The sequence below is a fragment of the Heterocephalus glaber genome, unplaced genomic scaffold (assembly GCF_053883595.1).
Source record: "Heterocephalus glaber isolate CG9 unplaced genomic scaffold, H.glaber_assembly_v1.0 deba00001497, whole genome shotgun sequence".
In the NCBI taxonomy this organism is placed as follows: Eukaryota; Metazoa; Chordata; class Mammalia; order Rodentia; family Bathyergidae; genus Heterocephalus; species Heterocephalus glaber.
This window is the reverse complement of record NW_028258320.1, coordinates 48,059,946-48,084,249: the sequence shown is the minus strand read 5'-3', so window position 1 is coordinate 48,084,249 and position 24,304 is coordinate 48,059,946. Positions and strand designations below refer to the sequence as shown.

Below are 24,304 nucleotides of genomic sequence, written 5' to 3'. Positions count from 1 at the left end.
TTGTGCAGTGCACCATCCACACAGAGGACCATGATGGCCTACATTAATGGCACTGTTTCTCTCTGTTTCATCTCAGATCCAAATGGTCCTGTAGAGACCTTTGATTCTTCCCTCCTCTTCCCTGAATAGTTGGCTCAGCCTGGAATGGATAGCCAATGGTGACTCATAAGCTCAGAGACAAAACTGATAGAGCCCTAAGATAGTTCCCCAAAGCCTCCTTCACCCTCTCTAGGCCAAGGAAATGGCCAAGGGAAGAGGAGGGAGCCCAGGCCAACCTCTGATTAGAAAAGGAGGAGAGGGACAGGAGGCTGCTTCCAGTCTCCTCTACAGAGTGAAGGGTGTAGGGAGGCAGGCCAGTGTGGAGGGCAATAAGGAGGGGAACAAAGCCAAATGCATCCCAAAAGCATAGAGACCCTGTTTCCAGGTAAGAGCAGATTCTGAGTCTCGTTCTCCTCCCCAGACTGGGGACAGACCATTAAACTACTGGATGATCCCCACCAAATCTCTCCAAATTGAGAAAGAAAAGGCAGCCCCTGGGATCTAAAATTCACCTTCATCTTCCTTTAGGAACCAGAAAGACAGCTTTGCCCACACCTGCCCTCCTAACCCCAGCACTCCTTTTATCCAGGCTTTAACCCTGGCCCCTGCCTCTGGGCTCATCATGGGCCCACTGATATTCAGAATGATTTCATTAACATCATCACAAATGCAGTCATGAAGAACTTTTTAAGGAAGTCTGAACTGGGCAATGTTTCCCACAAAGAGCCAACTTAAATACCGAGCAAAAGATCCATTTACAGCGTCAAAGAAAACCCCAAATGCATACGGTCAAGGAAATATTGTTGCTCTTGGTCGATGATGAGGATGCTGCCAGGGAAGCTGCAAGAAAATAATTAACATCTATTTTGGGGAAAGTGGATTAAAAATAAACAGCCAAGGTGGAGGGCAGAGGTGTGACAATGGAGCAAATGTGAAAGCCAAGTGCAAGGATGTTCAGTCACAGATTTTGAGCCTGAATGATCAAGCTTTATTTGTTCCCTGTATGGCTCATAATTTTAACCTTTTATTATGCAAAGCAGCCAGTTTGGTTTTACATTGCCAAAAGAGGCTTGGCATGATTAACAGATCACATTTGCCAACCTCTTCATCTATGAAAAGATGGGCTAGATCAAAAGAGATTGTTTAAGTTATTTTCAACTCTTTGGTTATGGAGACATGAGTATCCTAAGTCAGCATCACTTCCCAAAAGCTGATGTAGAGAAAAACTTACAATGGGCCAGATCAGAGCAGGGAGTACAGGGGATGATCCAGAATGATCCTTCAGGTCCTAGGGGTAAGCTCTCCCTGTGTATGCCATTGAGCAACCTTCAACTCACTGAGAATCATGACAGGGAAGGAGCTACCAGGTGGGCCCATGTCTACAAGAAGCAAATAGGTTTAGGCTTTGTGCTTCCTTAGGAGCTCTCCAGGGTACTGGACAGGCTGCCTGAAACACTGACCCAGTGGACACTCAGGCCTTCAACTGCCCCTGGTTTCCTGGATTTTTCTCTCCATAAACCACCTACATTTGCACTTGATCTTAGCCGAAAGGCCAAGAAGTGATCCAGCTACATTTAATATTAACAGCCTTCCAGGGCCAGTATACTCTTCAGTCTTACAGTACATGAGAAAGTAGGATGGGGTAGTTGAAAGAGTATAGATTTTTCAAGTCACACAGATTTGTGTTTGAATCTACCCATTACTATGTGAGTTGAGGAAGTTAATCTGTTTTCCTTGAGCCTTAGCTCCCTTCCCTGTAAAGAAACTTAATTAGACCCATTTGGAGTCACCTTTGACCAAAATAGACCAATCTAGGGGCAGGTCACCCAGCAGGACCATGGCTATTGGGCAGAAGGAGCCATTCCCAGGGAACAAGGGATGAACACATATCAAATGGTTACTTGAGTTTCCAATACAAAAGCCACTTTCACATATTGGCTAATATATAAAAGCTCTTAAGTTGTTGTATAACAGATAGATGAGACATACGATAGATAAGACTTTAGTGATAGAGACAAAGGTACTTAAATTAAATATTTTATTGTGTTTTTCTTATCATCAGACCCACAAAATAAAAAGCAATGGTCTTACCAATGCCATTCAATAACTGACTGTGTGGGGCAGACATTGGAGATATTATATTTGCATAGAAGCCCCTCAAAGCTTGTGCCACCCAGTCATTCAGCATCCCTGGCAAGGGAGGTTATTAGAGTGATGAGGTCTCCTAGTTTCTCAGTCTGTGCCCCAGAGGTGATATGACCCCGCAGGAGACATTCCCAAACAAGAAGGACTAAGCAAAGAGAGCTGAGCCCAGAATCTGTCCCCATACAGCCTGTTTCAGAACAGTTTGTTCTGTTCCAGCCTCAAAGGGTTTAATTGCAGAACTTTCTTCTCCACACAGTCAGGATGCTGCTCTGCATCCTCTTTTCTCAACAAGAGGCACTGATAGCCTTGAGGCATCCTCTGTTATTTTTAAATTTTTAATTTGGAAACAGAGTCTCACCAAGACTCTAAGTTGCCTAGACTGGGCTCAAAATCCACCTTCCAGAGTGCTGGGATTACAGGCATGCACCACCACACTCAGCTTTTAGATATGATTTCTAGGGACAGCCTCCATTTTCACTCCACAGAGGGAAATGATATATTTCCTTTCTTCTGTCCTGACAAGCTCTCAGGAGAAAATGCCTCAAGAAGTCTGGGCTGACAAATCAAATCATTATGTCTGGATTCCTCAGGATGTTACACCATCTTCTCAAGAACCCTCAGAAGAATGGTACCTGCAAGCCTCAATTTGAGAAAAACTGTTTTATTGAAAAGCAGCCAAATCAATGCCCATGTGGCAATGGAATAGGGACTTCCTAGACTCTAGGGGCCACTGGAGTTAATGTTAAGCCACTGTTTACAGAATCCCAAGCAAAGCCTAATTGCTAAGGTTTCATTACTAATGGGAAAGTGATGGCCTCACCTCTACAAAATGAAGCCCTGCAAAGTGAGGGTCTGACACTCCTTAAAAGAACAGAAAGGCTTTGGGGCTAGTGGGAGAGGGCAAGCAGGACAGGCAAAGAATCAAGGGAGCTGGCCAGAAGTGGAGAGTAAGAAAGAGATTGAGGAGACAAAGAATTAAGAGGAAGCTCAGGGTTTAGACAAGGTTTAGCAAAGAACTCTACTGACTTCCCAGGAAGTCTCAGGGAGAAGGATACTGGACAGAAACAGGCTGACCTCAGCTGACCAGTCAAGATTTAGTAGAGACTCAGTAATTTCAGCATAGTGTGTGGGACAAGCTGGAGCTCTGTGAAGACACAGAATGTGGCCTTAGCCACGTGTTACTTCTAATAGCTGTGTAACTCTGGACAGGCTGCCCAACATCTCTGGGTCTTGGTTTCTCCATCAATAAAGTGGTTTCTTCATCAGTGTGGGGACAGTTGATCCCTGAATTGTCTCCTAGTTCTGAGTCTTATAGATGTTTCTGCTAACTGGGGAAAGCTCAAGCCTGGCTACTGTGTGTGCTAGAATATCCGCTTACTCTATCTGGTCCCTGAGAGATCCTATGACACCAGGAAACCATCCACTGATGACTGTCTAGGAGAGAAGTAGGCACCAAGGGCATGGGGGCAACCATGAGTGAGCCATGGAAGTTGGGAGCCTGGAAAAGAGCATCACAGTCATTGCAGGGGAGGGGGAGTAGCACAAGCCTTAGGAAACCTGACCCCAGACAACTGCTCCTCTTCCTCCAGGGATCTCAAGGGACACTGCAAGAGGGTCTCACTACTTCTAAAGACAGAAGGGAATCCATAACTGCCCTGATCAGGCCACACAGGCTAACCAAGGTACCAGGGCTTTTTGCTTTGTGCTGGAAAAGCCTCCACAGAGCATAAGTGGCAGTGACAGCCACCTACTCCTTGGACAGATGAAAAACAGATGGCAAATTACAGCTTCTTTGAGTAATCTGCTGGGCAGTGGAGGGGGGCTGTGTCAGTCAGGGCCTGTTTGGGAAAACAGAAACCACAGCAGTTATTTTAACAGAGAGAATTTAATCTAGGGAATTGGTTAGACTGCTATCAGATGACTGAAAAGGGGGGAAAAAAGACATTAAGGCAGAATAATCACAAAACGCAGTTGCCAGCCCAGGGCAGGATCAAAGGGAGGTTAGGAGTTATGAAAACCTAGAAGTTTGGAAGAGCAGCTGCCTGGGGCAGGAGCTGGGACCTGGACTTCTGAGGAGGGGTGCTGCCTGGCTGGTATATCTGAAGGACATGGGGAGGCTGTTTCTAGAATTATACAAAAAAGCTGGAAAGGACTGACTTCTGCTGCCAGGTTGAGGAACCATTGCTGGAGGGAAGTTGCCAGGAGTAAGGCTTTGCTCCCTTCTCCTGCCTTCTTGTTTCCTTCTAGACCCCACTGGCAGAACCTAAGGAGAAACAGCTAGCAAAGGGGATTGTGGCCTGCATAGTCCCAACACTGCACCACAGAGTGGAATATAGAACAACAGCAATGGGCCTGAGAAATGTTGTCAAGCAGTCTGTTTGCCAGCCATGGGATCCACAGCAGGTGAGAGAATAAAGAAAGCCCACTGGAGCACCGTGAAAGCCAAACTGAAGCTGGCTTTGATGTGCTGCTTTGGGACACACAGAATGGCAAGGGTCTCAAGTAGCTGGGTTTGGAGTGAGACTCAAACTTCTCATGGTAGTGGGCAGTGGGCTCTGAGCAGGTGCCCAAGTAATTCTGGGCTGAACAGCCCTACTCACCAGAAACCAAGAAAAGGCTGGCCTGAGAGATGGCCTTTCGGTCTCCGGACTTCCTTCCACTCTTTCCTTCCATAAGGGAAGGGAAGCCACTTGTGAGGAACTCAGGTGGGGATGAGACCAGATGTTCTTGCTGGGTCAAACAAAGCTGTCCTGCCGGAAGAAGAAAGGATGGGCACTCTTTTGCTTGCAATAGAGACGCCAGCAAAGTGTGGAGCATGAGAGAGGGCCTGCAAAATGTGTCACTGGCCCACTTTCACCAGCACCATCGCTGCAGGAGGGATGGGGCCTGCATAGACCAGGATGCAGGAGATAGTGCAGTGCAGCAGCCGTGCTGTGTGATTCTGGGCCCACCTCCTGGGTCTCAGTTTCCATGTCTGGAGGAACTAAGGTACCCAGGAAATGGGGAGAAAGATAGAGGCCTCAGGATGGGACAGGGGCTGGCCCCAGGGGCAGCCTGGATGGACTCAAGCCTCACCTCGTGCAGGTATCCCAGCCATAGCACGCTGACCTTTGGAGCCTGGCTTGATTCAGCCTTGAGTCTTTTCTGAGCGAAGCTCCAGCTGCACTCTGGTTTGTTTTCCCTGTGAGTCTGTCACACCCATGTCTACATGACACCCAGGCCTTTGAGCTCTGAGCATATTTTTGAAAAGGAAAAATCTGGGTCAGGCAGTCACCATCCAAGCCAGGTTTCAAAGGACTTTCCATTCCCTGACCCCTTCCCTTTGAACTTGGTCAAACCTTCCTCTTGGGTTGGAATTTCTTCCTTGGCATGAGATCTCAAAGGTGAAAAATGCAGGGCAGCCTTCACCACAAAGGGTGGGGTTGTTTTTGAGCCTGATGAATAAGTGGGGAAAAGTACTGGCAGCTGAGGTTGGCAGCTCCAGACCCGCCCAGGATAGCCCAGCTCTGCCCCAAGACCTTGCCAGTTACTCATACCACAGGCTGCCACTCCAAGAACTCCCCCCTTGAAACCACAAAGTGGTTAAAGCTACCACCTTAGCCTTTTTTTCCTCCTGCCTTCTGATACAATCCCACAGCATGTGGGCCATCCACAGATCTCCAGCCTCAGCAACAGGTTCCAGCCCAGACAGGGCCAGAAGCACTACCAACATGGGCATTGGCACACCAGGCTCCCCTTCCCAGTATCTTCCCCTTATTCCTGCCTACATGCCATGGCTCCTGCCTAGCTGGGCCAACTCAGGCTAATTTGCTTCCAGAGGCTTTTCCTAGTACAGTAATGGGGTGGAGTGACTGAGCATTGATGTACAAATTGGGGAGGAAGTATAAGATGGGTTTTCTTTGTCTGGAATCCCAGGAAGTGAAGCACAGCTCCAAGGAACAACCTAGTGTGACTTACTTTGTCCTCAGAGCCATCTAGTGGATCCCCAGCATCCCCAGGGCCTTGAAACTTCTCAAAGGACTAGAGGCCACCCTGGGCTACATAATAAGTTCAAGCCAGCCTAAATGACATAGTAAGACTGTCTGAAAAAAACCCAAAAAACCAAATGAAGAGAAAATCTTGAGGCCAATGTCCCTTCCCTGCTCAGAAAGAAGTGGGATGTCTGCAGGTAGATGTTCCTCTTGAGCTAAGGGAGCAGTCGATGGCCCATTGTGCCAGAGCTGGAGCCCCCAAAAGGCTTTGTCCTTCTGGTCTGCAGCAGAAGAGAAAGGCAGGATCCTCAATGTCTGGCCCTCCTCCTTTGAAGTCCCCAGGACTGTTGTGCTATATTGTTCTGGCAGAGATGGGTCTTTTCCTTTTTGGATTTTAATATTATTTTATTTCAGGTATAAAATTTCACAAGGGCACTTCTTTGGTTTTTGTTTTTACACTGCTGGGTATGGAACCCAGGGAACTGCACATGCTAGGCAAGCATTCTATTGCTGAGCTGCACCCCCAGTCCTTTTGCTACTTGGATTACCATATGATAATTGTTTTGGAAGGGTGGTTGAATGGTAGTTAATTTGTAGCAGCTGGCAGGTCAGCACTCCACCACTGAGCAAATTCATACACCCTCCCCCACCACAATCAATACACTAGGAGTCTCATCACCCCCAAAAACCTCACACCCATCCTCTCCCCAGCCCGCAAACCCTGGCCACCACTAATCTGTTCTCCATCATTGTGTGTTTGCCTTTTGCAGAATTCCTATAAATGGAATAACACAGTCTGTAACCTTTGAGACTGGCTCCTTCCATTTTGCACTGTGCCTTTGAGATTCACGAGGTCATTTCGTGTATCAGTAGTTTGTTCCTTGTATAGCTAAGTATCATTTAATCATGTGCACCACCATTTATCTATTTGAAAGAGATGTGGGTTATTTTGAGGGGCTTTGTGTGGTTATGAATAGAGCTTCTAGAAACAGTCACGTAAGGTTTTTGAGTAAACATGTGTTTTTATTTCTTCACAGAAAGTATTCACAAGTGAGCTGGATCATATGGTAAATGTGTGTTTAATTTTATAAGAAATTGCCAGCCAGGGATTTAGTTCAGTGGTTCCGGTGCCTGCCTTGCAAGCGCAAGGTCCCAAGTTCAATCCTCAATACCAAAAAGAGGAATTGACAAACTGTTTTCCAAAGTGGTTGTAATCATTTGCATTCTCACCAGAAACATATACACTTTCTTTTAACTTTGACCTGGAAACAGAATCTTCATCCCTGCCAAGGTAGAGGATGTAAACCCAAAGAACTAAAATACAACCTCAGTCTAGGGTTGAGTTAGATGGTAGACCCAAGTGATTGTGAGCCAGTGGGGCCTTCCGCAAAACACCAGGTGTGCCTAAGGCTGAAAGCACCTCAGCCTGGAGCTGTAGGTGGATGTGGTGCAATATGCACAATGGGATAGGTGATTGGGCTGCATCACAGGAGAACTGGGGCTTAGTGGGAACTCTGCTGTGTGCCTGTGGGCAGGCTTCTCCACTTCTCTGAACCTCAAGCTTCTCCTGAGATTGAGTTTTACAGGTTCAATGAGGCCATGACACGTGGTGTTTCACTTGTTGCATGGAGGAGCTTTGAGGTGAGGATCAGAAAAAGCTCTAAATAAAGGCTTGAGAACCAATGTGTGGTCACCTACAGACCATGGCAGGGACAAGAACCCTTCCAGAAGTATTGAGATAAAGATACTTTGCTTAGTAGTTATACAAAGACTGCAAATGCTTTGCTTTGCAATAGAGATGTTTCCAGTAGTGTAAAACCGTTCTCAGATTTGTGGGCAATGGAACAGATTTGACCCAGAGTATAGAGCTCCATTCTGACAAAAGTGCCCAAATAAAGTTGTGATTGTGTTCCTGAACTTTCTCTCTGGACCCTTTCTTTGCCTCTTGCCCCTCTTCATTACAAGGAGTTAGTTCCCCAATCCAGAGTGGAGAGTTCAAATCAGGAAGACCTCATTCAAAGCTAAGCCACCTTTTGGCTTGACAACCTTGGACGAGTTACTCCTCTTGGTCTCATTTTTCTCATCTGTAATGGGGATAATAAGAGTGCCTCCCTTGTGCAACTATTCTGAGGGCTTAATGAGATAGCAACTGTGCCCTTTGAGTGAGTCTGGCACACAGTATGTTTTACCTTGTTTGTTTATTGCTTGGTGAGAGGTTGTTTTTAATCTTCAAAGAACATCAGACTTCAGATCTTTAAGCTCTCTTCCTTCTCTTAAGGTTACACGAAGCAGTGGAGCCTACTTCATCCACTCTAGAAATCTAGTTAAGCAAAAGTGATTTACTAGAAGTAAGGGCTATCATGGAGGAAGTGCCAGTTCTGCCCAAGCTCTTCTGCTAAACCCAAACTGACTTCAGTGTCAGCTTTGGTTATGATAGAAGACCAGAAATTCTAAATCTCCTCATATCTGCTGCAAGAGTCATTTCTAGTCCAGGGCAAAGGCTTCTGAGTGGCTGAACAAAGGAGCAAGAGGTCTGCATACTTCTCCCTCCACCTGGATAGATCATCACTTGTAGCCTCTTTTTCCTACAAGGAATCTAAACTCAGGTCTCAAATGGCAGGGCTTTGCTTCTGGACATTGCCCTGGCCATATGAGGTAGGAGGACAGTCAACCCTCCACCACCATCTAGTAAATGAACAAGCAGGCTCAAATGTGCCTCAACAGATTCCTGAAAATTTCACGATAAAATGGTAGTTGTGAAACAGTCTTTGTTTCCCTCAGGCACAGGGTTATTTATAACTATTGTCACTTGCCTGATCAGCAGTGATTCAACAGGAAATTTATCACTGTTTCAGTCAACTATGTCATCAAAACAAATACATATTGGATGTCTCTATAATACTTAAAATACTCAAGTTATGCTCCAAATCCTATAAAATGGGCATAAATACAATCAAACACTTTATTATGTGAAGAAAGCCAGTGGCCTATATGCAATATATGGGCAACTATAAAAAATACAGACTTGTCATAAATTTGAACTAAAACCAATATTCTAGACTTAATGAACATGAATTAAATATTTAACTAATCCCAGTTTTCCCTACTTGCTTAGAATTCAAAATTAATTTTAGGGGCTGCAGATATGGCTCAGTGGCGCCACGCCTGCCTGGCAAGTGCAAGGTCCTGAGTTCGATCCCCAGTACCAAAAAAGAAAAGAAAAGAAAGAATTTGGGATAGATGATTTGAAATGGGTAGCTCAGGTCTTTTTTTCTTTTTTCTTTTTTTTGAATGCCCAGGGAAGTCTGAATTGTTACTTTTGTCCCTCAGTAAGTGAAGGTCCCTGAGAGGAGCAACAACATCCAACCCAGTGAACTAAACATGGTTGTAAAGGGTGATGGTCACCCCACCAGGAGCATATTCACAAGAGGATGGCCCCACACAGTGCTCCTGCTCCCTTGGTGTGGAATCCAGGAACATGGTTGGGATGCCCATGCCTGGGTCATATTCTGACATTCTACTTCAGTTCGGCTGTCAGGGGCCTGGAATCTGCATTCTAACCTACCCCTTAGTCATTCTGGTGCACACTCGGGTTTGAGAATCCCTGTAAGGGAGTCAGGTTTCATCCCACCCTGCTCCTGGCCATGCATACCAATTACTAGCGTTCTCCTAACTACACAACAAAACTGAGCACACCCTCATCTACAGCTAAACCTAAAGTCATCTCTACTATGAAAGTAATGTAGGAACACATTTTCATTGTCTAAAAAAAAGTTGAACAAAAAACAAATATAAACCATACAAAAGTAAACATCTTCCTTCTCCTCCTCTCCACCTAAGCTGACTTTCTTCCTGGGAAGGAAGCCCTGTCAGTCATGACTTGTGCATCTTTCTAAATATTTTTTTAAATGCATTCTCATATAAAATCTGTATTAACACCAACGGTATTATTCTGAAGTAGAAAGAAGGGCATGGCAAAGCTGGCTGGGGAAACGAGCAGGACCTGTCATTTACAAGATCCCAGGACAGCAACAAATAATTCCCAGGATCCTGTATGTGGAACTTCTTGGGGGCTCTCACATGATGTGGATGACATATAAGACATAGATACCACAAGGAGCCTGCTACTGATACTTTTCATGGTAGCCCACACTGTCTTCTAAACCAGGGTGCAGTCTAACTTTTGCTCTTTTTCTCTCTTGTTCAGGCCCAATTCACTCTGCAGAGCCAGTTTTCCCCTTATCCCTTCATCCCTCACTTTTCAAATAAACTTTTGGCACTGTTTTTGGCTTGTCTCACCTGATTCTTATTTTGAGGCAAGAAAGACTTGGAATAGATTTAATTGGCAAGCCTTTTCTAAATAAACTACCAAAAAACACTTCTTGCACTGGTGTGTGTGTGTGTGTGTGTGTGTGTGTGTGTGTGTGTGTGTGTGTGTGTGTGTGTGTGTGGTGTTGGGGATCAAACTCAGGAAGCCCCACATGCCAAACAAGCACTGTACCTCTCAGGTACACCCCCAGTCTGGTACTTGCTTTTTGTACTTTATAACGTGCCTAGAAACAATTCCATGGTTTCCTCATTGTTTTTCTCTGCTGCACCATATTCAGTAACAGGGATACACCATGGGTTATTCAATTGCCTCTCTTCTGAGGAACATTTAAATTCTCTGTTTTTCCTGATTATTGACCACATTATTTACATATGTAATGCAGAATCTATCAAGCACTTTCCTCACCAGAAACAGAGCCAAGAACTGAGAGAAAAGAAGCAAATAGGCTTGCAGATCATCCACGGTAGGGCAGGCAGCATTTTGCTGGTCCCTACTTTAAACGATTACTAGGCCATTAACTCCAACATTAGCCTCTTACTAACTTGCATACACTTTAACAGAAGGTCTCTATCACTTCACACCTGGGATAACCTCCCACCTATTTTCTCCACCCAGGTGTGTCCAGTTTGTGCTACCAGATCGCTCTTTTTAACCCATCATTTGTTTGGATCAGCACCACTAGGCCTGCAAATTAGGCCAGCCAGCTTCTGCTCCCTCTCTCCAGCCTTCCACTCCCTTTCCGGCATTTCCTCCCTTCGGTCCTTCCATTGATCTTAGGTCCCAAGCCTCAGATGAGTCCCATGAGTAGGAAGGGGCAGCCAGGACTGCAGAAGATGTTGTCCCACAAAACTATCTGCTCAAACCCCATGATGGCCACTCCTCCATGAGAACCACTCTGTGCTCACACCTGCTGCCAACCTCCCTCCACCCTTTGTTCCCACAAAGCATTTATGTGCTGAGGTCCCTAACTCCTCGTAGTTCAACTGCCTGCCGCTCTCATCTTCCCTATGGGAAGGTCAGCTCCTCAGGCCATACATGCATGCGTGCATGCTGTGGACATCAGAGGCTACAATGTGACTGTCTTCCCAGTGCCAAGGACTCGGGATGCAGAGACTATCCTAGGCTCCCTTCTTCATCACTTGGCACTTTCCCTGGGTGACAAACCTGCTTGCTGATGATTAATTACATCTCCAGCCCTGCCCTTCCCCAACACCCAGAAAACAGTTCCTAGCTATCTACACAAAGGTCTCCGCATGTCTGAAACAATGTAAAGCCTGCCTCCCACCACAGCCTCAGCGTTCTATAATCAGCAAATTAACCTGGCAGCCTGGTCCTTCCTCTCACCCCAGCCACAGGTCTCAAAAGCACTTTCAGCTTTTGCTGGGCCCTTCTCAGGAGTGGTGTTGAACTGTATCAACCACTGGATCCCCCCACCCCCATCCTCAGAAAGCAAACCTATCCATAAATGAAGAGGCACTTGCTCCCTGATAGCCATGATACAAGCTTTAGTGTACATGAGAACCAGACCTGCAGGGCTAGAACATACATGCTGGGCTCCTTCAGAGTTTCCAGCTCAGATTTGGGTTGGGGCCTGGTAACTGCTGTTTCTAAAAAGTTCTCAGGTGATGCTGAAGCTGCTAGTCTAGAAACCATAGTTTGAGACCCACGATCTTCCAGGGTTTAAAAGTGGTTTCTGTCACCTGAATTTGAGATGAGGTGAGCCTGAAGCAAATCTCTAGTTCCCTCACATCTACCCCAAATCTTGTCATTCTCTCTCTGGGCTGGTTTCATACAGATAACAAGAGAGTGGCTCTGTCTGGCTCCCCAGCACACTAGCAGTGGCCATCTGGCTGCTGAGCTAAGAGAGGACACCTGCTTTATGGGGATTGTGACAAGAGTGCTTCAGGGGAATACTGGCCTCAGAATGACCAAAGCTCACTTCTACCCTCAGTCCCAGTGCAGACCCTGGCTCTCAATTTAACAAGTCTGCTTTAACTCAGTGATTCCCAGCCTTTGATGGGCAATAAGATCACCTGAGAACTTTAAAAAGTACTAATGCCAGAACTCCCTGGCAGCAATTTTAGTACAACAGGTCTGGGGCAGGACTGAGGCATGGGATTATTTGAATACGCAGCTAGATAGAGGACCACTGCAACTTGTCTCCTTGCCATTGACCTCCAGCTCTTCCTCCCTTGCCCACATTTCTAGTCCTGGGACAGCCCCACAGCCCTTTCTGCCTCCTTAGATCCCTGGCCAACCTCAGCCGCTATTTCCCACTATGATGATTATGGGTAGATGGGGTGGCTTGGTGTCTGCCCAGGGTCACCTCTCCTCAATTATCATCTTCACAAGGTTCACAGCCAATCTCTAGGCCATATCCTGTGTCCTATTTGAGAGGGCATCTGGAGCAGTCAACCCCATCCTTCCCACCTGGGAACAGCTGTATGCCCCATTAACTGAGCTGCTCCTTCGCACTTAGTTGCAGATTAGTAATAGAAGGAGCTGTTATTCTGTCCTGTCTTAGGAAACAATTAAGATGAGAAAGGATCTCGAGCAACCACATGGAAAGGTCTGCTCCAGCACAGGGCATTGATATGCCTATGTGAATCAGAGTGGCAGTGGCACTGTCCCAGGAGTATACTTTAGGATTTTCAGAACAAGGAACTCTATAATCAATACTAGGAGACACCATGGGCAATTGTAATTGATTAAGTGAGGTGCTTAAATAGAACGATCACAGTCTAATTATCACTCATGGCTGACTCAGGCATCCTCTAAAGTTATAAAAAAAATAGTGATGTGAGGCTCTCCCTGGTTCTTGTGAGGAGCAGAGTGGGAAAACTGATTAGGAGAGGGGAGCTGGGGCAAGAGGAGGAACAACAGAACCATTCCATTGTGTCTTGCACAGACGAAGTGTCCCCTTTTACCTCCCATGCCCTTGCTGCTGAGCAAGGCCCTGCACACCCATCACCTGGACTAGTCAGACATTTTCTGGTGGGATGGGCAGAGGCATTTCACTGGTAGCAACCTGAATCAACTACCTTTTAGTTCTGACTAATAACCAGTCTCCTGAGCTTTAGCCTGTCCTCATCAACCTCATTATTCAGCCTTTCCTAGATCCTTCCAATAAATTCCTTTTTTATTTCACTTAATCAAAGCTGGTGTCCATTGTTTCCAAATTATACAAGCTAACCAATCCATGGCTCCGAAGGTCTGAGAAGTGAAGGGTACTGGAGCTGTAGCCCATCTTCTGACACAGCTGGACCTGGGCAACTAAACCACTTCAGGTCTGCACGGAGGCCTGAGACACAATTGAAGTCAAGGAAAAGCTAAGTGGATATAAAGACCTCAGACATGGCCAAGTTCCAGATGTGTCTGGGATGAAGCCCATGAGGTCAGACAACTGCAGACCATAGAAGTGATGTCCCCCCCAGCAACCAGAGGTCACATAGCAATAGAGCAACTGCTCTGTCTTTGCAGTACTTGATCCACTCACAGAGAAATTTCCTTCTGTGGCTTTTTTACTAGTTTCCTAGGGCTGCCACAAGAGATTACTACAAACTAGGTGGCTTAACCACTTAACAGGTTACCCTGAGCATCGTTCAGCAGGTGTCATTTCAACCAGTTAATTCTTGTATTGAATAAATTTGATAAAATTGTCATTTTTATATTTTCTGTTATGTTATCTTATAAAATTAACAGAAAAAAATGTAATCTTTGGTCATCCTGTATATAAATAATTGGACCTGTAAGTGGTTAAAACAAAAGAAATTTATTCCTCATAGTCTGGAGGCCAGAAGTCCAAAATTAAGGTGCAGTAGGGCCATGTTCAGTCTGAAGGCTCCAGGGGAGAACCCTTCCTTGCCTCTTCCAGCTTCTTGTGGTTCTAGGAATTCTCTGTCTTGGGATAGCATCACTCCCAGCTCTGGTTCTGTTTTTATATGACCTTCTCTTTATGTCCATGCATCTCAAATTTCTCTCCTTTCCCTTATAAAGATACTGATTACTGGATTTAGGGCTCATCCTAAATACAGAATGAACTCATCTCAAAACCCTTCACTTAATTGTATCTGCAAAAACCCAAAGGTCACCTTCACAAAGTCTAGGAGTTAACATTTGAGCACATCTTATTTGGAGCCACTATTCAACTACTGTTACAGATGATATCTGGAAACAGAGTCAGACTCTGCCTCCTCTAACTTTCAGCCCTTGTCATAGGCAGGCAGGACATCAACACCCCAGAAAAGCAAGATGCATCTCATGGAGAGATGAGGCACTAGAAGAAGCCTGGTTAATTAAGACAGCAGCAAAATTAGGATCACCTTAGGAGATTAATTAGGGGAAACCTAGGCACAAGGGTAGGTCAAAGTCAAAATATACTATAGCTCAACGGTTATGAGTACAGCTGCCATGGCATCCATATCCCACACTTACAGCATTGAGGTATAGCAATGCTTTTTATGTTCCATCCCATATATCCCCAGGTGGGAAATTCCCCACAGGCAACCCTTCACAACAGGGAAACACATGGAAGAAGAATTGGTAAATAGATACCTAGCCTCTCATTCTTTGGAAGGCAATTCTTAGGTGCATCCATTCAAAGGACCCATTAGACAGAGCCCAATTGCTCAACTATGGTAAGCAGCCTAACAATACATCTTCTATTGGCTCTTGTCCTTTGCATCATTCTTCTTGGTCCACCCTAGTCCTTGTCTCAGGCACTGCCTTCAAAGGAATCCAAACTAATTCCACTGGTACCAAAAGTGGTCCTAAATAGCACTAGATGTGATTCTGGAACTGGATCATTTACTTTTGCATGTGAACTAGTAAACACTGGGCTTTCCTGAAAGGATTTCAAGAGCCCACATTCCCTGCAACCATACATCAGACTGCTGAAAATTTAGCACAGGATTTAATCATAAGGGTGACAAAATTGTTAGGTATACAACGTCAGTAGGTTTCTCATGCTAAAGTCAAGTCCCCGGGAAGGAGTGGACCCTAAGGTCTAGGATAGGACATGGAAGTGGATATGTACAAGAACTGAGCTCTCAGACTCACCAAAATCTTGTGAGCTGGAAGAAGCATCCTCTACCCCTCAGAAGGCAAGAGAGTCACCCATTGAGAAGATCTAGCCCATTGAGTGGGTACCAAAGTCGTCAGCTGAGATCGTGCTTGTCTTCCTCAATCTGACTGAGCTGGAAAAAGAGAGAAGACACAAACTAATGGAGAAAAAAAAAAAGAGCCAGATGTGGTGGCACATGCCTGTAATCCTAGCATCCTGGAAGACTGAGTCAGGAAGATCACAAGTTTGAGCCCAACCTGGACAATTTAGTGACTTAATGAGACCCCATCTCAAAAGAAAAAAAAAAGAAAAAGAAAAGAAAAGAAAAAGAAAAGGTTGAGATGTATCTCAGTGTAAAGGCCCTGAGTTCAAACCCCAACTACAGACACTAAGATGAAGGAATGTGAAAAATGCCTACAAATTTGACTACTTAAATGAAATGGACAGATTCCTTGAAAAATCATGAACCACCAAACTCAGTAAGAAATAGATAACCCCAATAATCCTAGATATATTAAAGAAATTAATAATTAAAAATCTTCCAACAAAGAAAACTTCTGACCCATATAGCTTCACTGGAAAATCTACCAAATGTTTAAGAGAGTAACAATACCAATCCTACACAAACTCTTCAGAATAAAACAGAAGGAAACATGGACTTCTGCTTCCAAAAAGTTGAAATAAAAGTGCTTTCTTCTATTCTACGTTAAGTGGAGTTGAAATACAACAAAAACCAAGAAGATATAAAGGACAAAAAAGAAATTTTAGAAAAGAAAAGAAAAAATTTTCCAAGAAGTTATGAAGTAATGAACATCAGTGGTTGGTGTGTGTGTGCGTGTGTGTGTGTGTGTGTGTGTGTGTGTGTGTGTGTGTACAGGAGCAAACCTGGAGTGAAAGATTATGGAAGTGCTGCAATCTAACAGTAACTCACAGCTTATTTACAGGTATATGTTGACCACTCCCTGAAAACTCCTAGATGTAAACTGATAAGAACCTGATTAGTGGTGGGGCGTGGGGCATGGTGCTGGAGGTGCTACCTGAATAACAGAGACAAAGATTTGGAAAGTGTGACCTTTAATTATTTCTGTGACCCTGGCAACATCCTGAAGCTGGGAAATTTGAGTTATATTTTCCTTTCCCTTGTACACGTACTAGCTCCCTATGATGAATGTAATCATTAGGTCCTGCAAACATGTACTAATAAAAAATTTAAAGCTTTTTTTAAAAGACCCCCACAGTGGCTACATAAATAATAGGTACTCAATAAATATCTGTTGAACAAATAAATAAATGAATGACCTCACCTATGCAAAAAAGATGTGATTAGCTGCTGTGATTCCTATTTTTCATATAATGATATGAGTACAGTTGATGACCTAGATGATTTTAGACAGAGGACAGGAACTAAGTCTTTGCCTCTTTGAGTCCCTGCAGTGCCTAGCAAGGTGCTGTCTTTACAAATATGATGGATCCATGCCCAGGTTTTAATACAGAGCAACACCCCAACTTGAATGAGGCACATTCACTTGTTAGCTCTGATTTACAAATCCTTGCCAAAGATTTAAGGTGTTACACTCAGTTCCCGTCACACTACCTTACCACAGTGACAGTAATTCAGAGTGCTGGTGGGCAGAAGCTTATGCTCATTAATTGGTAATGAAGACAGGAAATTATTTCCCCTCAGATGTTAAGTTTCTGCTGATATGTTGGTGGAATTCCTTCTCTCCCACCTTGTTTACTAGCACTCAATGCTAAAAGGAGACATCGTTCATCTACTTTTATTTTCTGGATAGTTCAGTCAACACATTAGAGGTCAAGCTGTCCTAAGGAAAGTGGTTTTCGGTTAATGGTTAGGAAATGAAGCTTTTCTTGTCCTTTCTGGGCAGTTTCCTTTTGTAAAAAAATTAACAACCTTGCAGCTTTTTAACTCTTCTTTGGCCACTGGGATATCCAGAATGGTCCAAGACTGAGAATTAATCCTGCAATTCTGAGTCAACTGTGAGTAGGGAAAGTCAGGACCAAGTCAGAGAGAAAGGAGCGCCCTTGGAACAGGATCCAGGGTCTTTCTACCTGCCAAGAGTTGGTTGGAATCAATGATATTTGTTGACTAAATAGTCTCCAGGAAGATCTCAGGCTTAAGTCTGATGTACACAATGGCATCGATTCTTACTATGGTGTTGAACAGATGCTGAATTTCCAGTCATCAAGCAGATTCTGACAGAATCTAGATGTTGGTCTGACTGCATATTCCTGGCCCTATTCCTGGGGTCTATAATGAGGATCCCTACCATCACCAGCACCAATACATGATGAAGTCTTTGAGGACATGGAGATCACTGTAAACTCTAAGTAGGACAGAAGATATGTCCTACTCACCCCACCAAGAAGAGATTGAAATCCATTTAGGTGTAACTGGGATGTAGAAGGCTGTGATTCCCAAAGACTCAGCCCATCATTTGTGGAGGAGACCTCTCAGAATGCAAGAAGACCCCCAAGAGGGCTGAGCCCACCAGGCAAGTCTGGGACTCTAAGGAAAGTAACAATCCACAAGGCTCTAAATTTTGTCAGAGTAAACATTTTCCAAGGGTGTGGCCTAGAGAAGTGGTTCTTCGATGTTAGTAAGCATAGAATTATCTGGAAGACTTGTTGGAACATAGGTGCTAGGCCCCATCCCCCGTTTCAGATTCTGTGGATCTGGGATGGAGCTTTGTAATTGGCATTTCTAACACATTCCCCCGTGATGCTGACGTTTCAAGTCCAGGACCACACTTGGAGAGCAGCTGGATTAGAACTCAAGGGTGCCAGTTGTACCTCCTGCTCTGTCTGGCATTGTGTGCACAGGCCACCAGATTTAGCTCTGCCTGCTGGTGGCGCTTGTCTCTCTAGCTTCTGCCCACTGGTCTGACTACCAGTTCAGACCTGATTTGATATTATATTACCCTTTGATGCTAGCGGCTCCACATAGCTCTCTTGGGCTGATACTGGTTCAGGTTCTGCTTGATACAGCTGTCTCCCTTGACTTCCGACCTAGAAGTCTTCAGAAGTCTTCCTCTCCATCCCCCAGGAAGCCAAGTAAGGCAAATTCCCCACCCAGACAGCTCCTTGCTGCCCCCTCCTGGTCCTTAGAAACTGAATATGGGCTGATTACTCAAAAATTCAGAATTAGTCTTACTTAACCTTAAACAATCTTATGTTCTAGCTGGAAAGATAAAAGCAATTCCTCCTAAGAAACTTTAAAATATTTGCAAAGGTTTATATTGACAAAGTCCAATGCAAAAGAATGCAAAACGGAAGCTATTTATGTTAAGGTTAGATGTGGCACTTTTTAATCAATACTTCTGCTCCTGGACTCATATTTCCCACTGAATATATCAATTAATTTCAAAGGTAATTCACAAACCATTAATCCAGGGCTGGGAATGGATCCTAACACTGTTCCATGTGGTTCTTCCCCTAAACAGAGCATGATTTTCCCAAAGGAGCCAAAAATCTCCCAGAAGATTCTGCTGAGCTAGGGGAGGCATCATGAAAACTTCGAGGTTCTCAGGCTAGAACACTAAGCCCTGTTAACTTTATCTGCCACAAGAGACTGGAAAAGGCAGTGTAATTACTATGCTTGTTGCTGTAAAAGACTCAGGAAAATACTATGGAATAAGAAATGTGTTTTAATTTAACCTGTCTGGTGCTGTTTGGGGAAAAAGGGGTTAAGTTACTGGAGGAAGAGAAGGTCACCCAAGGGGACCTTAGGGACTTCAAAGCTGTGACACAGTCTTTGTTCATTATCGCCGCCCCCCCACCCAGAATTTATGACTTTAATTTGCCCATCCAGGCACTGCACCTGTATGTAGCTGCAGAGGCATGAAGGGGGGCAGGTTGCAGGTGGCACTGGAGGGGTAGAGAGGAATGGAAGGGGAAGATATCACCAAGAGAACTGGAGAAGAGCTGAAGGGGAGTTTAAGAGAGTGTGTGACTAAGTGGGGGAGACAAAAGGAGGGAGTAAGGGCAGTAAGGGGTCTGGAGGGGAGGAGGAAGGAGGAAGTGAGGGGAATGGTGATGGTGGTGAAGGTCATAGCAAACTTCCTCCAGCCAGAGGGAGTTAAATATGAGAAGGGGGGTGACATGAGAGCATGCATCTTCCTGTGGAAGGTGAAGGCTCTGTAGAAGAGAGGCACATTAAGTTGTTGATACCAAATCAAAGGCTGAACATCTGAGGGAACTCAGACTTTGGGGCTGGGAATCCCATTTGTGGAGGCAGAGGTGAAAATGGGGGAGTCTGGATCTGTTCCCTCCTTTTAGCAGCTTGCAACTTAGCTCACTACTCTAACCTACTTACCAGTCCTACCACCAAAAAAAGGCATGACTACGAGGGGCTCGTGCCCAGCTCAACAGTGTCCAGGAAGATCTGTTCCTACAGCCTGACCCAAACCCACCCTGCCCTCTTCAGAATACTGTGGGCCTCCACCTGCCAGAGTAAGGCAGCATGCACCTGGCTCTGGGGCTGGTGGCCCACACTCTAAGCAGAGGCTGCTCCTGACCCATCCTGTGTCCTGGGCTTCTGGCTTTCTCTCCTCAGCCCTCTCTACCTGACATCTTCAATTTAACTCCAGATCAAAGGTCTCTTCATCTTGTTCCTAGAAGCAGCTCTGGCCCTCTTTCAGCCCCAGAGCATCCTGTGGGACCCTAAGGAAGCTGAATAATTTGGCACCCCTACTATCCCCCAGAACCCACTTCTGAGCCACAGCCCCACTTCATGTCACAGCCCCCTATACACTCAATCCAACCTTCCTGTTGCGCTCAGACCTGAGCACCCTCTCCCTGCTCTGGTCCTCCATGTCTCAGAGGGCATCACCCTTGTTCCAGGGCAAGGAGTTACAGGGGATGTCCTCTCTGGAGCCCCACCCATTTCCAAACCCATACTTTAGGAACTTCCTGCCCAAGAAGCCCAAGGCTGCCTGCAGCCCAACCTCCAGAGACTGCGCCTCCAGAATGGACTTGTGGGCACAGGTGGTCTGCACAGAGCTTGGGTGCTGTATACATCTGTCACACCCAAAGGCCTCTTACTGCATGGGATGGAACAGAGGGCCACAGGGGGCTCTGAGGCTGGGAAAATGGCTTCCATAATAACTTGCTCCATGAAAAATTCCAAGGAATGGAACGTTCTGAGTTGAAACCTGACCTTCCAGGTGTTTCTCAAGGTAGGAAGGTAGACCATGTTTTGTTTAATAGCAAGTTAGTCTTCTTTATGACTTTTAAATACTTAGACCTGTGTATGGTATGGGGCTCTTTGATCCTTGGCCTGGGCCTTACAACTGTTGGGGTAAGACTATCCAGTTCCAAGCCTTACATGAGCAGTGAAAACTTTTCTGAAGTTTTCCCAGAAGAAGAGGGGAAAATGAAACATTACCTATCACAAAACAAAACTTGCACAATTTTTGTGTAACCACTGGTGCTCTGCCTCCAATTTCCTCTCCTTCCTACAAGCCAGCTCCTCCATCTTTTCTCCTCAGGAGCCATCTCCACGGCTAGCTTTGCCTCCTTGCTAGGTCTTTCTGCCTTACTATACCACCCTACCAAGTCTCCAAGTTCCCTCAGCTCCCATCCCATTTGGATGAAAACCCTGCAGCAGCTAAACAGTTCTCGGCAAAGGAAAAGCCCATCCTAGCAAAATGGCTTGTGCCTCCCCTTCCTCTCACTTTCTGTTATCATAGTCCACCCTCCAAACAGCTGTATGCATCTCTGAGCCATCCCTCCCACCAGACAGTGAGTTCCTGGAGGGTAAAGCTTGTCTGGTTTAGTTCTGTGACTCTTCTAGTACCTTCTATTTGGCGAGCATTCATGCAAGAAACTTTCATGGAAGAATCCATAGAGGAGCTGGAATCTCAGGCCAGGGTAAACAGAATATGAAAAATTAAGTCAGAAGAGGAAAGGAGCTCCAAGTGGAGGCAACAGGAAGAACAACAGTGGGTTCTCCAGACCCTGTGTGCAAGAGTGAGCTATTAAAGATTCTTGAACTAGGGCATGACAACACTTTAAGATTACTCTGTGCAGGGTCTAAAGAAGTCAGAGACAGCAAGTCAGGGAAGAAAGGAGAGCAGTTTCAAGCCTGTTAGCACAGCACAGGCATAAGGCACTGGGAGTCAGAAGGGCAGGATGAATAGATGCAGGGGGCAATACCTTGGCTTGGTGAAATGACTTGCCTGAGGCCACACAGTTCAGTTAGAGCTGGAACTCAAGCTATCCCTGTCCAAGCTGTACAACTTCCTCTGTATGAGTCTCAAAGGAGGTGAGCCTCAAGTGGTCTTGATGGCTGCTGAGGAGGCAGAGGCTTGCCCACAGGCCAGGACACTGGCTATTCTGCCAGGACCATTGCAGGAGAGTTTTCTGCAGGGAGTTCTGGCTTTTCCACTTAGGAGGAAGACACAGGTCCTGGTGTGGGTGGATGAGGTTGAAGAGAACCCTGTGGTGATGAGATTCATGTTAGCACTTATCCATGGGCAGGGCTAGATAGATGGTGGTGCTCAAAGCCCAGGTCCCTGGGGCCTAGCAGAAGAATGAGGGGAGCTATGATCATTCCTGATGCTGGCACAGTGCGCCAGGGCTTCCAAAGCACTGAAAAGCACTATTCCTGACCACCCATCTCCCACTCCCTGCCCTGGGCATCAGATGCATCCTTCCAGGCTCACAGCACTTCCACTGCAAAGCTCACTTCTCTGCACCCTCACAGCCCTGTGCTTCTGCTCCAGTTTACATAAACTACCCTCTACAGATAATAGCTGTGTGACTTTGGTCACATCACTTCACCTCTGTGCACCCATTTTATCATCTATGATCTAAGGGGGTTTTGTGCAAGGATTAAATGAGAGAGCACACAGAGCATCTGCCCCATACTTGCTGACGATGATGGATGCCTTCTCCTGATGGTGGATTGTGGGTAACTTCCCATTAGTCTGCATACTCCTTGAAGACAGTACAGAATAATATCTGGCTTATCTGTGCCTCCCTGGACCAGCCCAGGGACCAGCACGCTCTAGGTCTATTTATTCAATCCACAAGCGCTTATTCCCTTCTATGTGCCAGGCCCTGTGAGGGAATCTGGGCTTAGGGATAAATAAGGAGGTCAAGGGACATAGACCTATATGTAAAGAGTACAGCAGAGGGTCAAAGGTGCTGGGCAGAAGCCCTGTACATATGCTCAGCACAGGGAGCAAATGGCAGTCTACATCCAGTCAAAGCTGGCTAAGACGAATTGAATTGCTCTGTTTGCACCCCTACCCGTACAACAGCATTAAAGGATGATGAGATGGGGGCTGAGAATGCCCAGCCTCTAAGCCATGGGTCTGGGTCCAGGCCCAAGCCCTCACTTATCAAAGAAGGGGGCTCATAGCAGACCCCTTGGAGATTTCCCCACCACTCTCCAGCCTTGGCTTCCTTGCAGTCTTGCAAGTTAAAGGAGTTCCGGGCAAAATCCATTCATCCCCTGGGCTCTACCTGGTGCCGGCCCCTGGGCTCCAAGGTATTTTTAGTTCTGGGCAGGCAGGCTTGGGTGGGTGACTGGCGGCAGCCCTCTGTGTTGTTCCTGGCTCAGCATGAGAGGTGGCTGGGCACGGGGAGGGCTCCCAGAATACCTGGCACCCCAGTCCACAGCTGCCTCATTGTCCTCAGGGGGAGGAGTTGGACTGCTGCTGCTACCACTGACCCGAAGCTGGGAGCATTCTTTCCTGTTGATTCATCGTTGGGAATGTTTTGGGCCCAGCTGGGGTGGGGCAGGGGCAGTGTGGGGACATCTTAGACCTGGGGATACAGAGATGGATGTCAGGTCCCCAGCAGCAGGGTCACCACGGTCCACCTTGCCATCTGGTACTAATCACACTCAGCTTTCTTGCTCCTCTATCTCTCCCTCACCACTACCCTAGAAGCCCGGCCCCTCCAACCTCTAGCACTCTGGCACCTTGTCTAGGACAGAGGAGAAAATCAATAAAGCCTTCCGGAATGAAAGAGCCTTTAGAAGGACACTAGGGTACCATGGAATCAGAGAGGGATCAAGGCAGGACTGCTCTGGGCCCAGGGAGCAACCTGGAAGGCTGAAATCCTCTGCCTATTTTACAGATGAGTGCACTGAAAGGGGCCAGGACTCTGGGAAAGACACTGAGGGCTGGTCCTGGAGTTCAGGCACTGGGTGCCCATTCAGCTGCTGGGACGCCCCTCTCAGCCATTTCCACATTTGTTTTATTCCGCCTCCTACCCTCCCCACACACCCTCCTCCACTTCCTCCCTCAGGAGCCTGACAAGGGCCTGGACTGCCTCATGCAACTTTATATAACGGTATAATGGAGACTTTAAATTCTCTCATTCACTGTTTATCACCCAGGGGAGCAAGTCGTGTCTCGTAGGGCTGAGAGTTCCCAACTGCAAATGGGAAGAACAGAGCTTCGCCCCCAGGTAGCAGTCAGTAAACTCTGGGGACCAGGGCAATGGATAAACAGCACAGAGGCAGGGCTCACTCAGACCTCCTTTGAACTGAGCCCTCACTCCCAAGAAGGGCGCCCACATTGTCCTGGGCAACAAGCTAGTGGGATAGGAACCCTGGAACCGCCGCTCCATGTGAGGGGCCCGGCCCTGGGGCTCTGAAAGCAGCTCTTCGGCTGAGCATGTTCACCGTGCTTGGCAGAGGGGGACACCCCCTGTGAGAGAAGCTGGCGCGTGCCGCCGCCTCTCCAGGGGACCCTAGGCCACCTCGTCCCTCTCGCGCTCCCCAGG

General features: G+C 46.3%; 1 protein-coding gene across 2 annotated transcripts in view; it reads right to left on the bottom strand.

Annotated features, from left to right (window-relative positions):
• Positions 1-4,573: 4,573 nt before the first annotated feature.
• R3hcc1l (R3H domain and coiled-coil containing 1 like) overlaps positions 4,574-24,304 on the bottom strand; it is a 134,972-nt gene continuing 115,241 nt past the window's right edge. The window contains exons 7-8 of one of the 2 annotated variants that reach the window (XR_015440393.1): positions 15,544-15,680; positions 4,574-4,934 (exon numbers count right to left, since the gene is read on the bottom strand). Coding sequence is in view for 1 of the 2 variants with exons in the window: in XM_087185097.1 (XP_087041223.1) it covers positions 15,667-15,680 (14 nt within the window). In the remaining variant the exon portion in view is untranslated. Of the gene's footprint in view, positions 4,935-15,422; positions 15,681-24,304 lie in introns of those variants that run through there. The other variant, XM_087185097.1, reaches the window with a different exon arrangement.